Source organism: Eurosta solidaginis, chromosome 4 (genome assembly GCF_040869045.1).
Source record: "Eurosta solidaginis isolate ZX-2024a chromosome 4, ASM4086904v1, whole genome shotgun sequence".
Lineage (NCBI taxonomy): Eukaryota > Metazoa > Arthropoda > Insecta > Diptera > Tephritidae > Eurosta > Eurosta solidaginis.
In genome coordinates, this window is record NC_090322.1 from 35,745,956 (window position 1) to 35,759,790 (window position 13,835).

The following is a 13,835-nucleotide window of genomic DNA, read 5'->3' on the forward strand; positions in this document are numbered from 1 at the left end:
TTTGCCGGATCCATCAGGGTCATTTCGGGACCATGTTGGGATCATTTGGGGACCTTCCCGAGGTCATTTCTGGATCGGTCCAGGATGCCGTAGGAGTCATTTTGAGATTTTTTTGTTACTTTTACGGTATAGTTTTGGAACCCTTCAGGGATTACATCTGGATCCGCGCGGTATCCCTTCGGGGTCATTTTCGGACTATTTCGGGATCATTTTGGGACCCTTCCGGAATCATTTCCTTGTGGTTTTCGCGATCCGTCGTGGATCCCTCGGGGTCAGTTCGGATCTTTTTCGGAGCTTTTTCTGGTCGGGATAATTTAGGAACCCTTCCTGGATGGTTTTTGAGATCCGCCCGGGAGCCCGTCAGGGTAATTTCGGAACTTTTTCGGGATTATTTCGGGATCCCTTCAGGGATCATTTCTGTGTTGTTCTCTGGATAAGTCTATAATCGTGTCGTTGTCATTTCGGGTTTTATTGGGACTATTTCGGGTACTTTTGGAGACCCTTCCGGGGCGTTTCTGGATGCTTTTCGGGATCCGTCCGCGATAGCGTCGAGGTAATTTCGTGGCTTTTCTGGATAATTTCGGGATCATTGGGGGATCCTATCAGGTTATCAGCTCATTTAGTTCTTTTTTTTCTCAATTACAAAAATAAAATGCATTACACAGAAACAAATTTTTAAGCAGATAACTTGATAAGCAGGCTAACGTGAATAGCCCATATATTTCATTTTCTCTTTGCGGACGGGCCGCGGGTAAAAGCTAGTAAATAACATAAATGTAAAATTATAATGATGAGTGGTGCTATCACAGCTACTCCTGCAATATTATAATAACGTCGTCTCACATAACCATCGAACGACAAGAGGGTCCAATATAAATTTGCGCTCGTATCAAATAAGTAAGAAGTAACTGTGCAAAATAGCGACCAACCAGCAAAGCTATTCAATAAAACGAAAGCACGATGTAGCAGCGCATAAATATCTTTCACAGCAAACAAACATTCGAGAGAATCCAACCTTTCATAGTTCACATCCAACATACGCTGTTGCGGCGCCCTACGATATACTTCAATTTGACGCATTTTCACGCATAAACACTCGAGATAGTGACGCAAAATACGTACATAAATAAGCACTTGTACGATGCGTATACGCAGAGTAAGAATAGACCAAAGCCCATGCAAAAAATAGCCTGTATAATTCAACCATACTGAGGTGATTACATAGAGTAAGTGCGGTATAATTGCAATGACAATGTGAGAAATTATATGAAAACGAAAACACTTTAACAGCGTCATCTGTTGTACGTTCAAATTTAAACGCAACTTCAAAGACACTTCAATTTCGTCGAGTAACGTTAGAAAGTTTTCATGTTCCGTTTGTTTGTGCATAGCTTCGTATATAATAATAAAATTCGTGCCAACTTGACATGTAAATATGATAGTGGATGCTATCCACGTAAGCATGAGTCCTGGTATAAGATTACGCCAGTGAAGTCCATGAATATAGATGGCGCAGAGAACGCAGATCAAAAGGTAGATATCAATTTTTGCTTGAAGAACTTAAAGATACAATTATCTGTGCTTCTAAACCAAGCATTGCCGTTTTGGTGCATTCGGAACTGGTCGCTACTGCCTGAGAAAGGTCTTAGTTGGTTTTTTACTTTTTTGTTTGTGTCTACGTAAACTCCAAAAAATATGCAATACTGTAACCCTATCCATCGTGTCGTTGATAAATGAAACTAATGGACTTATCACACTTTTTCTCGAGTTTTCATTGGAAAATGAAAATAATTTTTAAATTGGAAAATAAAATTTCTTGACAGACATATTGGTGATTTGATGTTATCTCTAATGTGCGGGTTCTTCAGAGAGTGGGTGAGTTGGCTGCTGAGATCTCGAATTTAAAGAGCAGCTTCAGCAGTTTGCAGTCCAGAGTACAGGCAGCGGAAAGTGAATGCAGTCAGCTTCGATCTGATGTCAACTCATTAAAGGCTCAGTTGAATTAATGCCAAAACAAAGCCGTGCTATCTGATGTGCTGGTAAGTGGAGTCCCCCAAACACCAAACGAAGATATAGGCGAAGTCTTCACAAAAATATGTAACCCGGTTCAGTTGACCGCGCCTTCAATACGCTCTGCATTTCGCATTCAAAAGACCAAGAACAAAAACGGTAGCTCTCCCATCATAATAAAACTGAATTCACCCACTGACCGCTCCTTGCTTTTAAGAGCAATTTCAAATTTTTGAAAATTAAATAAAAGATCTATGACTCTCAGTGATATTGGGCGCAACGAAAATGGAAAGATCTTTGTGCATGAGTGCCTAACTAAGAACAATCGCGAAACACTGCAGCATGGACTGCAACTAAAATAAGTAAGAACGGGACTGTCTTCGACTGTGCCGAAGACTTCATACCTTTCACGAATGGGGCTGAACAATAATCTTATCCCGTTCTTAATCTCCGAATAATCGGATGTATAAGATAAGAAATATATAATGAACAGATCTACATACCTTAACGATTTTTAAGATAAATATAAAATAAAAAAGAGGTAGGTACTTTGTGTGAGGATGCAAAGTTTCAGGTTTTTTGTGGTCTGCGTGTAAAAACTATGACTACGAATCACGTATTTCAACAATATATGACGTAAACGTAACTATTTGATGAAATTTGATGAATTTTGAAGCTTCTAGCCGTAAAAAGGGGGTAAAAATTAGAGTTTATATGGGGTATATAATATATATACCACCGATCTCTATGATTTTTTCAGACAACAATATATGCTATTATAGTGTTAACTACTTTGTACTCTTTACTTTAATTTTTAAAATAATTTTAATTGAGTTTTCGTGTTAACTTAAAATTTTGAATAACTTCAAAAAAAAGAAAATTCTAATTAGTTGGAAAATATCTAAACTCAAAAATAAACAAAAATAATATTTTATACTTCAAATAAATAACATAATATTTTTAAAAATAAATATTTAAATATTTGGTTAACCACCAAATATATTGGCGATCTTACCAACGATCCTGCAATCGAATCAATTAAACCCCAATAAGTTCAAGAACGATATAATTTTCGTTTGACAAAAGTGGTGTAGTACTTCCGCGCAACCAATTTTTCTCATCTAGCTGAAAGTAGCTACCAACAGAAGCTCATGCGAAGTTTCAACCGTCTTCAACCGTCATCTTGCCAATATTAAATGCAAAACTTAAAATATAAAAGACACGTGTGGTTCAAGTTATCATGAATTGTTTAACGCAACTTAAAAATATATGAAGAAAAATGAAAACAATCCAGTGTAACTCGTAAACTAGAACATTTTATGCAATACACAAAATTGCTTTGTAACCAAACAACCAGTTATTTATGTACATACAACATTTTTAAGTGCACGAACTGATTTGCGATTTGCGAAAGCAAAAAAAATGTTAAAGTAATGAAATTTTTTACAATTTGTGCATTCTACATGTATGAAAGCTATTTGCTCATCAGAGAAATCGATATACATAACTCAATAGACCTTCTAGTCACCAGACTGACCAGACTTCCAACTACAATCAAAACGAAAATATTTATCAACAATCAAAATTTCTCGAATAACGTAAATGCCATTGCCAATCATCAATCAACTACTTATTAATTTTAATATTTTTTTATTAAATTTAATTTTATGTAAGTACAATTTTTATTCTAATATTAAATTTAAAATTTTTCAATTATAATTTAAATTAAAATTTTAAACCTTTTAACTTTCAAATTTATTTTAAGATTATTTTTATATTTTAACATTTATTTAAATTTACTTATTTTTTATATAAAATTAAATATTTTATTTAAATTGTTAACTCCCTTTCCAAAAAAAAATCTTAAATATTTCCTAATTTTCAAATTTTTCATTTTATTTTATTTTATTTTTTTTTTTTTTCATATGGTTCTACGTTCACCAATACGAACTCGTAAATTTACAAATGCAGAAAATCAAAATATCAACCATACAAATAACATCATGACTCACAATACAACTCAAAATTCTAACATTAATACAACACAAAACAACATCTCTAATACAACACAAAATACTTCAACACAAGATAACTTTACAAATTTTCCTTCTACTAAATCTATTAAATTACCACAATTTTGGCAAGATTGTCCTGATGCCTGGTTTTTGCTTGTTGAAGGACAATTTGAAATTAACAATATCAATGATGATAATTTAAAATTTCAGAATGTTCTAATTACTCTTCAACGAGATACTATATCTAAAATTTTAGATGTTATTAACCCTCCTCCTCTTTTTAATAAATATGATACAATCAAAAAAATTCTATGTGGAAGATTTTCTCTTAACGAAGAAAAACGATTAGAACAATTATTTTCAAAAACTGAACTTGGTGATCGTTCACCATCTGAATTATTCAGATTTATGAAATCACTTATAGGTACTGACTCCATTGTAAGTCAAGAATTACTTTTCAAATTATGGATTCATAAATTACCACAAGAAATACAAATCCATTTAACTTCTAGTAACAATCAAAATAAAGATGAAGTAATTATTTTAGCTGACAAACTTTTTGATTTAATCAACAAACGTCATTCTTCCAAATCTCCTGTAGTCTCAAGTATAAATAATAATATTTTAGAACAATGCGTTAAAAATTTAACTGAATTAACCACGGCTATTTTTCAAAATTTAAATAAAATTTCTAATGATATTAATCAATTACAAATCCGTTCAAGATCTAAAGATAGAAATAGATTTAAATCTCGAAATTTTTCAAAATCAAGAAATTTTTCAAACAATCGTAATTTTACTTCACAAACAAATATTTGTTGGTATCACAAAAAATTTAATAATAACGCTCTTAAATGTATACCCCCATGCAATTTTAATCAAAATCACAATTCAAATTCCGAACAAAATTTAAACTGAAACGATCCATTATGACGGTGACGGATAATGGAACTATTATTAAACCTACTCGTCGCCTATTCATATTTGATAAATTCAATAAACTTAATTTTCTTATCGATACCGGTGCAGTTGTATCAGTTATTCCTTTTTCTAAATTTAAAATTTATAAAAGAAATTCGGATCTTACTTTGACTGCAGCAAACGGTTCTTCAATTGAAACTTTCGGTACAAAACTACTTAAAATTGATTTAGGTTTAAGAAGAGATTTTGAATTTCCATTCATTATTGCGAATATTGATACACCAATTTTAGGAGCAAACTTTTTAGAAAAATTCGGAATTATTGTCAATATTAAAAATAAAGAAATAATGGATTCTACTACAAAAATTAAAGTTACTGGCTCTTCTGGATTTTCTGATATTTTCTCACTAAAAATTCCTATTGTCGAAAATAAGTTTTCAAAATTATTTAATGAATTTCCGTCTATTACCTGTGAACCAGATTATACTAAAAAAGTTAAACACCATACGGTTCACAGGATAGAAACAAAAGGTATTTTACCATTTTCGAAACCCAGACGTCTTGATCCAATCAAACTTAAAATTGCTAAAGCTGAATTTGAATTTTTAGTTAAAACGGGTATATGCAGACCCTCAAATTCTCCTATTGCATCTCCACTTCATCTCGTTCCTAAAAAAGAACCAAATGATTGGAGACCTTGCGGAGACTATCGAAGACTTAATTTTATTACTACACCAGATCGGTATCCTTTACCACATATTCACGATTTAACAATTGATTTAAAAAACAAACAATTTTTTTCCAAAATTGATCTTGTGCGTGCTTACCACCAAATTCCAATGGCAGAAGAAGACATTCATAAAACTGCAATAACTACCCCTTTTGGAATGTTTGAATTCGTAAGAATGCCTTTCGGTTTACGAAACAGTGCTCAAACTTTCCAACGCTTTATTAATGAAGTATTTTCTGATTTCGATTTTGTATTTACATACATTGATGACATTCTTATTGCCAGTGATAATGAAGATCAACATATAAATCATTTAAAATCAGTTTTCAAAAGACTTGAAGAATATAATTTAAATATCTAACCTTCAAAATGTACTCTCGGTGTAAATAAATTAAATTTTTTAAGTTACGAAATTTCAGGCGAAGGTATTAAACCATCTTTAGATAGAATTGAAATCATAACAAATTTTGAAAAACCAATTTCTATAAATAAATTACAAAAATTTTTAGGTATGATAAATTACTATCACAGATATATTAAAATGTTAGCAACAGAACTTAGTCCTCTGCATGAAATGTTAACACATGCAATTAAAAACAAACTCAAACAATTAAATTGGACAAATGAAACCACAACAGCTTTCGAAAATGTTAAAAAACTTTTTGCTAAAAATACTTTACTTACACATTTCGACAAAAATGGTATTTTATCATTAGCAGTAGATGCATCAAATGTTGCTATTGGAGCAGTTCTTCAACAAACTAGCAATAATATACTAGAACCCTTAGCTTATTTTTCAAGAAAATTAACTACAACAGAAACTAAATATTCAACATTTGATCGTGAACTTTTAGCAATTTATAATTCAATTAAACATTTTAAACATTTTCTTGAAGGTAGAACTTTTACAATTTATACTGATCATAAACCTTTAATTCATGTTCTAAATTCTAAAGTAGATAGATCTCCTCGTCAACTACGTCATCTTGAATATATTGCTCAATTTACAAATGATATTCAATATATACGTGGAAAAGACAACATAGTTGCCGACACACTTTCCCGTATTCCAGAAATAAATGCAATTTCAACTCAAGATATAAATTTAGAAACTTTATATAAAGAACAGCAAACTGATACATTTTTACAAAAAACCATTTCTGATCAAAATTCTAAAAATAATTTAAAAGAAATTCATATTCCAGTTATTAATTTAAATATATGGTGTGATGTTTCTCTACAACCTTTTCGACCTTATGTTCCACATTCTATGAGAAGAATTATATTTGACAAAATTCACTCATTATCTCATCCAAGTATAAGAACAACTAGAAAATTAATTCAAAATAAATATTATTGGCCTAACATGCGTAAAGAAATTAACGATTGGACTTCATCTTGCATCAATTGTCAAAAATCTAAAATTTCAAGACATACTAAATCTCCTATCCAAAAAATTCAAATACCATCAGGCCGTTTTGAACATATTCATATGGATATTGTTGGACCTCTTCCAGTTTCAAATGAAAATTCTTATATTTTAACAATTATTGATAGATTTTCACGTTGGCCTGAAGCTTATCCACTTAAAGATATTTCAACAAATACTATAGTAAAAACTTTTATTCATAATTATATACCACGATTTGGTATACCATTGAATATTACAGTAGATCAAGGTTCACAATTCACCTCAAAATTTTTTACGGAATTAACTAAACTTTTAGGTTCTCATAAAATTCATACATCTCCTTACCATCCCCAAGCAAATGGCATGATAGAGAGATTTCATCGAACTTTAAAAGCAGCAATTATAGCATCAAACGACTCGGTTCATTGGTCTGACATTTTACCATTCATTCTACTTGGTTTACGAACTTCTATTAAAGAATATTTAAAATGTTCATCTGCTGAACTTGTTTATGGCCAAACACTTAGAATACCTGGTGAATTAATTATTTCAAATAGTAATAAAGAACATGATTTTTCTAATGACGCTCTTCATAAAATAAGAGAATATTTTTCGCTTGTTCGTTCTAAAGTGTTTCATCATAATAAAGAAAATTTTTTCGTTCCTAAACAATTAGAAAATTGTGAGTATGTTTTTGTTAAAGTTCTTCGTAAATCTAATTTAGAATCACCTTATGAAGGACCTTTTAAAGTTATCTCTAAGAAAAATAAAACATTTACAATTCAATACAAAAATACTATTAAAAATATTTCAATTGATTTACTTAAACCAGCAAACATACTTATTAACACTAATTTAAATACAAATACATTAAACAACAAAAAACAAAAAAAGGTTACTTTTAATATTAATTAATAATTTGTTTGTTTCAAATTTTCTTGGAGGGGGAGTAAATATAGTGTTAACTACTTTGTACTCTTTACTTTAATTTTTAAAATAATTTTAATTGAGTTTTCGTGTTAACTTAAAATTTTGAATAACTTCAAAAAAAAGAAAATTCTAATTAGTTGGAAAATATCTAAACTCAAAAATAAACAAAAATAATATTTTATACTTCAAATAAATAACATAATATTTTTAAAAAATAAATATTTAAATATTTGGTTAACCACCAAAGCTATATACGTAAGCATATAGTGAAATTTGAAGCTTCTAGCTGTTAAAATGGGGAGGAAATTGCGCAAAGTTTCTTATCTGAACAATCGGTTGTATGGGATATATACTATATATACCACCGATCTCAATGATTTTTTCAGACAACAATATATGCTATACACGTAAGCATTTGGTGAAATTTGAAGCTTCTAGCTGTTAAAATGGGGAGGAAATTGCGCAAAGTTTCTTATCTGAACAATCGGTTGTATGGGATATATACTATATATACCACCGGTATCTATGATTTTCTCAGACAACAATATATGCTATACACGTAAGCATTTGGTGAAATTTGAACATATCTAAACGACTTTTAAGATAAATATAAAATAAAAATTAGGTAGGTAATCTGTGTGAGGATGCAAAGCTTCACGGTTTTTGTGGTCTGCATGTAAAAACTATGACTACGAATCAGGTATTTCAAAAATATATGACGTAAACGTAACTATTTGATGAAATTTGATGAATTTTGAAGCTTCTAGCCGTAAAAAAGGGGTCAAAATGACAGTTTATATGAAATATATAATATATATACCACCGATCTCAATGATTTTTTCAGACATCAATATATGCTATACACGTAAGAATTTGGTGAAATTTGAAGCTTCTAGCTGTTAAAATGGGGCCGAAATCGTAAAAAAAATATATATATACTATATATATATACTATATATACCATCATATATATATTATATATATCACCGATCGCTATGATTTTTTGACACAACAATAAATACTATATACGTAAGCAATCGGTGAAATTTGAAGCTTATAACTGTTAAAATGGGGTAGAAATTGCGAAAAGTTTCTTATCTGAACAATCGGTTGTATGAGATATATACTATATATACAACCGATCTCTATGATTTTTTCAGACAACAATATATGCTATATACGTAAGCAATCAGTGAAATTTGAAGCTTATAGCTGTTAAAATGGGGTAGAAATTGCGAAAAGTTTCTTATCTGAACAATCGGTTGTTTGAGATATATACTATATATACAACCGATCTCTATGATTTTTTCGGACAACAATATATGCTATATACGTAAGCAATCGGTGAAATTTGAAGCTTATAGCTGTTAAAATGGGGTAGAAATTGCGAAAAGTTTCTTATCTGAACAATCGGTTGTATGAGATATATACTATATATACAACCGATCTCTATGATTTTTTCAGACAACAATATATGCTATATACGTCAATATTCGGTGAAATTTGAAGCTTCTAGCTGTTAAAATGGGGCTTAAATTTGCGAAAATATATATATATAATTAAAAATAAATATAAGGCGCGATAACCTCCGAAGAGATCTAAGGCCGAGCTTCTCTTCCAATTTGCGTCGTGCTCCTCTTGATTTTCCCTACAAATTGGCCGGACGGGACCTACATGTTTTATGCCGACTCCGAACGGCATCTGCAAGGCAGATGAGTTTTCACTGAGAGCTTTTCATGGCAGAAATACACCCGGAGCGCTTGCCAAACACTGCCGAGGGGCGACCCCGCTTAGAAAAATTTTCTTCTAATTGAAAACCTTATTTCTAAAATTTTGATGTTGCTTTGCCCGGGAGTTGAACCCGAGGCATACGGTGTGACAGGCGGAGCACGCTACCATCATAACACCATATATATACTATATATACCACCGATCTTTATGATTTTTTCAGACAACAATATATGCTATATACGTAAGCATTCGTTGAAATTTGAAGCCTCTAGCTCTTAAAATAGGGCAGTAATTACGAAAAGTTCCATATCTGAACAATCGGTTGTGGGGGATATATACTATATATACGACCGATCTCATAAATTTTTTCAGGCAACAATATGTGCAATATACGAAAGTATATGGTGAAGTTTGAAACTTCAATCTGTTAAATTGGGTAAGATATTACAAAAATTCTCTTTTTCTGAAAAATCGGTTGTATGGAGGATATATGCTATAGTGGTCCGATCCGGTCGGTTCCGACAAATGTCTAATCGGACACCCAAATACACCCGCTCACCAAATTTTATCAAGATATCTCAAAAATTGAGGGACTAGTTTGCATACAAACAGACAGACGGACAGACGGACATGGCTAAATCAACTCAGCTCTTCAACCTGATTATTTCGGTATACTTAATGGTGGGTCTATCTATTTTCCTTTAAGGACTTACAATTTTCGGTTTCGTGACGAAATTAATATACCATTTCATTTTCATGAAAGGTATAAAAACAGAGAAAACTTACTTCTGTTTTCTCTATACGTGGAGATGTATATGTGCGTACACGTCAACAAGGTGAAGCAGAGAAAATCAGTGACAAAGAGAGCGCTGATCGAATTGCTGTAAGCGAGCAATGACAACAACAATGCATATTATATACTATATATACCATTATATATATATTATATATATCACCGATCGCTATGATTTTTTGACACAACAATACATACTATATACGTAAGCAATCGGTGAAATATGAAGCTTATAACTGTTAAAATGGGGTAGAAATTGCGAAAAGTTTCTTATCTGAACAATCGGTTGTATGAGATATATACTATATATACAACCGATCTCTATGATTTTTTCAGACAACAATATATGCTATATACGTAAGCAATCAGTGAAATTTGAAGCTTATAGCTGTTAAAATGGGGTAGAAATTGCGAAAAGTTTCTTATCTGAACAATCGGTTGTATGAGATATATACTATATATACAACCGATCTCTACGATTTTTTCGGACAACAGTATATGCTATATACGTAAGCAATCGGTGAAATATGAAGCTTATAGCTGTTAAAATGGGGTAGAAATTGCGAAAAGTTTCTTATCTGAACAATCGGTTGTATGAGATATATACTATATATACAACCGATCTCTATGATTTTTTCAGACAACAATATATGCTATATACGTCAATATTCGGTGAAATTTGTAGCTTCTAGCTGTTAAAATGGGGCTTAAATTTGCGAAAATATATATATATATATACTATATATAACACCATATATATACTATATATACCACCGATCTTTATGATTTTTTCAGACAACAATATATGCTATATACGTAAGCATTCGTTGAAATTTGAAGCCTCTAGCTCTTAAAATAGGGCAGTAATTACGAAAAGTTCCTTATCTGAACAATCGGTTGTGGGGGATATATACTATATATACGACCGATCTCATAAATTGTTTCAGGCAACAATATGTGCAATATACGAAAGTATATGGTGAAGTTTGAAACTTCAATCTGTTAAATTGGGTAAGATATTACAAAAATTCTCTTTTTCTGAAAAATCGGTTGTATGGAGGATATATGCAATAGTGGTCCGATCCGGTCGGTTCCGACAAATGTCTAATCGGACACCCAAATACACCCGCTCACCAAATTTTATCAAGATATCTAAAAAATTGAGGGACTAGTTTGCATACAAACAGACAGACGGACAGACGGACATGGCTAAATCAACTCAGCTCTTCAACCTGATTATTTCGGTATACTTAATGGTGGGTCTATCTATTTTCCTTTAAGGACTTACAATTTTCGGTTTCGTGACGAAATTAATATACCATTTCATTTTCGTGAAAGGTATAAAAACAGAGAAAACTTACTTCTGTTTTCTCTATACGTGGAGATGTATATGTGCGTACACGTCAACAAGGTGAAGCAGAGAAAATCAGTGACAAAGAGAGCGCTGATCGAATTGATGTAAGCGAGCAATGACAACAACAATGCATACTTATATTTGCAATGCAATGCTTTATGTGTTATTAATTTTTAGTTTATTTCCATTCTATATTGTTCTTTTCTTTTTTCTACTTTCCCCCTCTTACTGCTTTGTTGATCTCCTTTTGCTTCGTTGCTATGAGTTTGGTTAACTTGACCAATAATTGCACTGACAGTGGACATGTGCGATGCATTTTGAGTCAAATTTGTAAAATTCATAACAGATTAAATAAGTGTCACTTAAATGTGCGGAGTCTTACGACTCAGAAACTTGATTACCTCTCGTATTTATTTGCCGATAAAAATATATTGATTTAATTGGCCTTACGGAAAGCTGGTACAGATCCAACGTTAATGTTGATTCTTATTATATAAATAAATATGTACTGCTGAGGAATGACAGAAAAGATAACATTCGTGGTGGTGGTGTTGCAATTTACTGCAAAGATGTTTTAAATCAAAAAGTGGTTTATCGTTCACAGCATGCAAACGAGGTTGAATGTATTTTTGTTGACATAGGCGATGCCAGTACAAAGTGTTTTGTGGCATGTGTTTATAACCCAAAAGGTCTAACGATTTAACACGCCTTTTTCACAAAATAACAGAGTTTTCTTTAAATTATGACCACGTCATTATTTGTGGAGATTTTAACGTAGATCTGCTTAACTGTGATTCCCGTAGTAAAAGTATTATTAATAATTTTCAGGCGTGTGACTTAAAAATTATAAATAAATTTGCAACCCGTTTTGCTCCTAATAGTAAGCCTAGTTTGCTAGATTTAATGTGTGTTAACAATATAAATTTTATCAATCATACTGACCAGCTTCCGATGGATGGTATCTCTGACCATGGAATGCTCTTCTTGTGCTATGATTTGAAATTTAATACAGCAGAGCCCGAATCTGTAATAACCTACAGAAATTTCAAAGGTGTTAATATGGAGCTTCTTAATGAAGAAGCCTCTTGTCTTGATTGGAGTGGTTGCTTGTCCATTTCAAATTTGGACGAGAAGGTAAAATATTTTAATAACCTGATTTGGTACCTTTTTGATAGATTTGTTCCGCTAAAATCTTTTAAAATCCAGGGCCATAAAAAGCCCTGATTCACACCGGAGGTTTTAAAACACATAAAAGAACGTGAGGGGGCTTACAAGGAATGGAAGGGATATCGCGATGATAAGCACTGGGAAGATTACCGCCTTCTGAGAAATCAAGTTACCCTTTTCATTTGGAATGCTAAAGTAGCATTCCTGAATATTAAATTTGAAACAAATTTGCCAACGAGAATGCTCTGGAAAAATCTTCGATCTTTTGGAGTCTGTAAAAAGCATAACATTGAGTGCAGCCACGACCCAAATGTTATGAACTCGTATTTCATGTGTGGTAATACAAACAATATTGAAAAATATAATGATGTGAATAAGAATGATATCGATGACAGAATCGCTGTAACCTGTGTAGACAGAAGACTGGATATAAGTGCCTTTGATTTTTCAGTGGTCACCGAAAGCGATGTGCTGGATGCTATTTTTGCTATAAAGTCTAATGCCGCGGGAATTTGACGGTATTAGCATACGATTAATAAAACTTATTCCACCTTACGCCACCGCTTCGCTAACACATATCTTTAATTTCTCAATTATGTCCAGTAGGTTTCCTAGTCAATGGAAAATTGCAAATATTATTCCGGTTCCTAAAACGAGGTCTCCGTGTTCTTACAAAGAATTTAGACCAATAAGTTTGTTACCTGCCTTATCTATGGTGTTTGAGAAACTATTAGCATGCAAATAACTCACCATATATATAATAATAATTTGCT

The 13,835-nt window shown here is 32.0% G+C and overlaps 1 protein-coding gene across 1 annotated transcript; it reads right to left on the bottom strand.

Moving 5' to 3' along the window:
• Positions 1-723: 723 nt before the first annotated feature.
• On the bottom strand, positions 724-12,236 carry LOC137247584 (putative gustatory receptor 39b). Its single transcript, XM_067778567.1, has 2 exons — positions 12,125-12,236; positions 724-1,550 (listed from the first exon to the last, which is right to left on the bottom strand). The coding sequence occupies exons 1-2, from the start codon at positions 12,234-12,236 to the stop codon at positions 724-726; spliced, it is 939 nt and encodes a 312-aa protein (XP_067634668.1).
• Positions 12,237-13,835: the final 1,599 nt, after the last annotated feature.

Coding starts and splice junctions, on each gene's coding strand:
- LOC137247584 (XM_067778567.1), bottom strand. CDS start 12,236: ATGAATTTTACAAATTTGACTCAAAATGCATCGCACATGTCCACTGTC. Junction 1,551..12,124: donor AAAAGGAGATCAACAAAGCA/GTAAGAGGGGGA, acceptor AAGTTCTTCAAG/CAAAAATTGATATCTACCTT.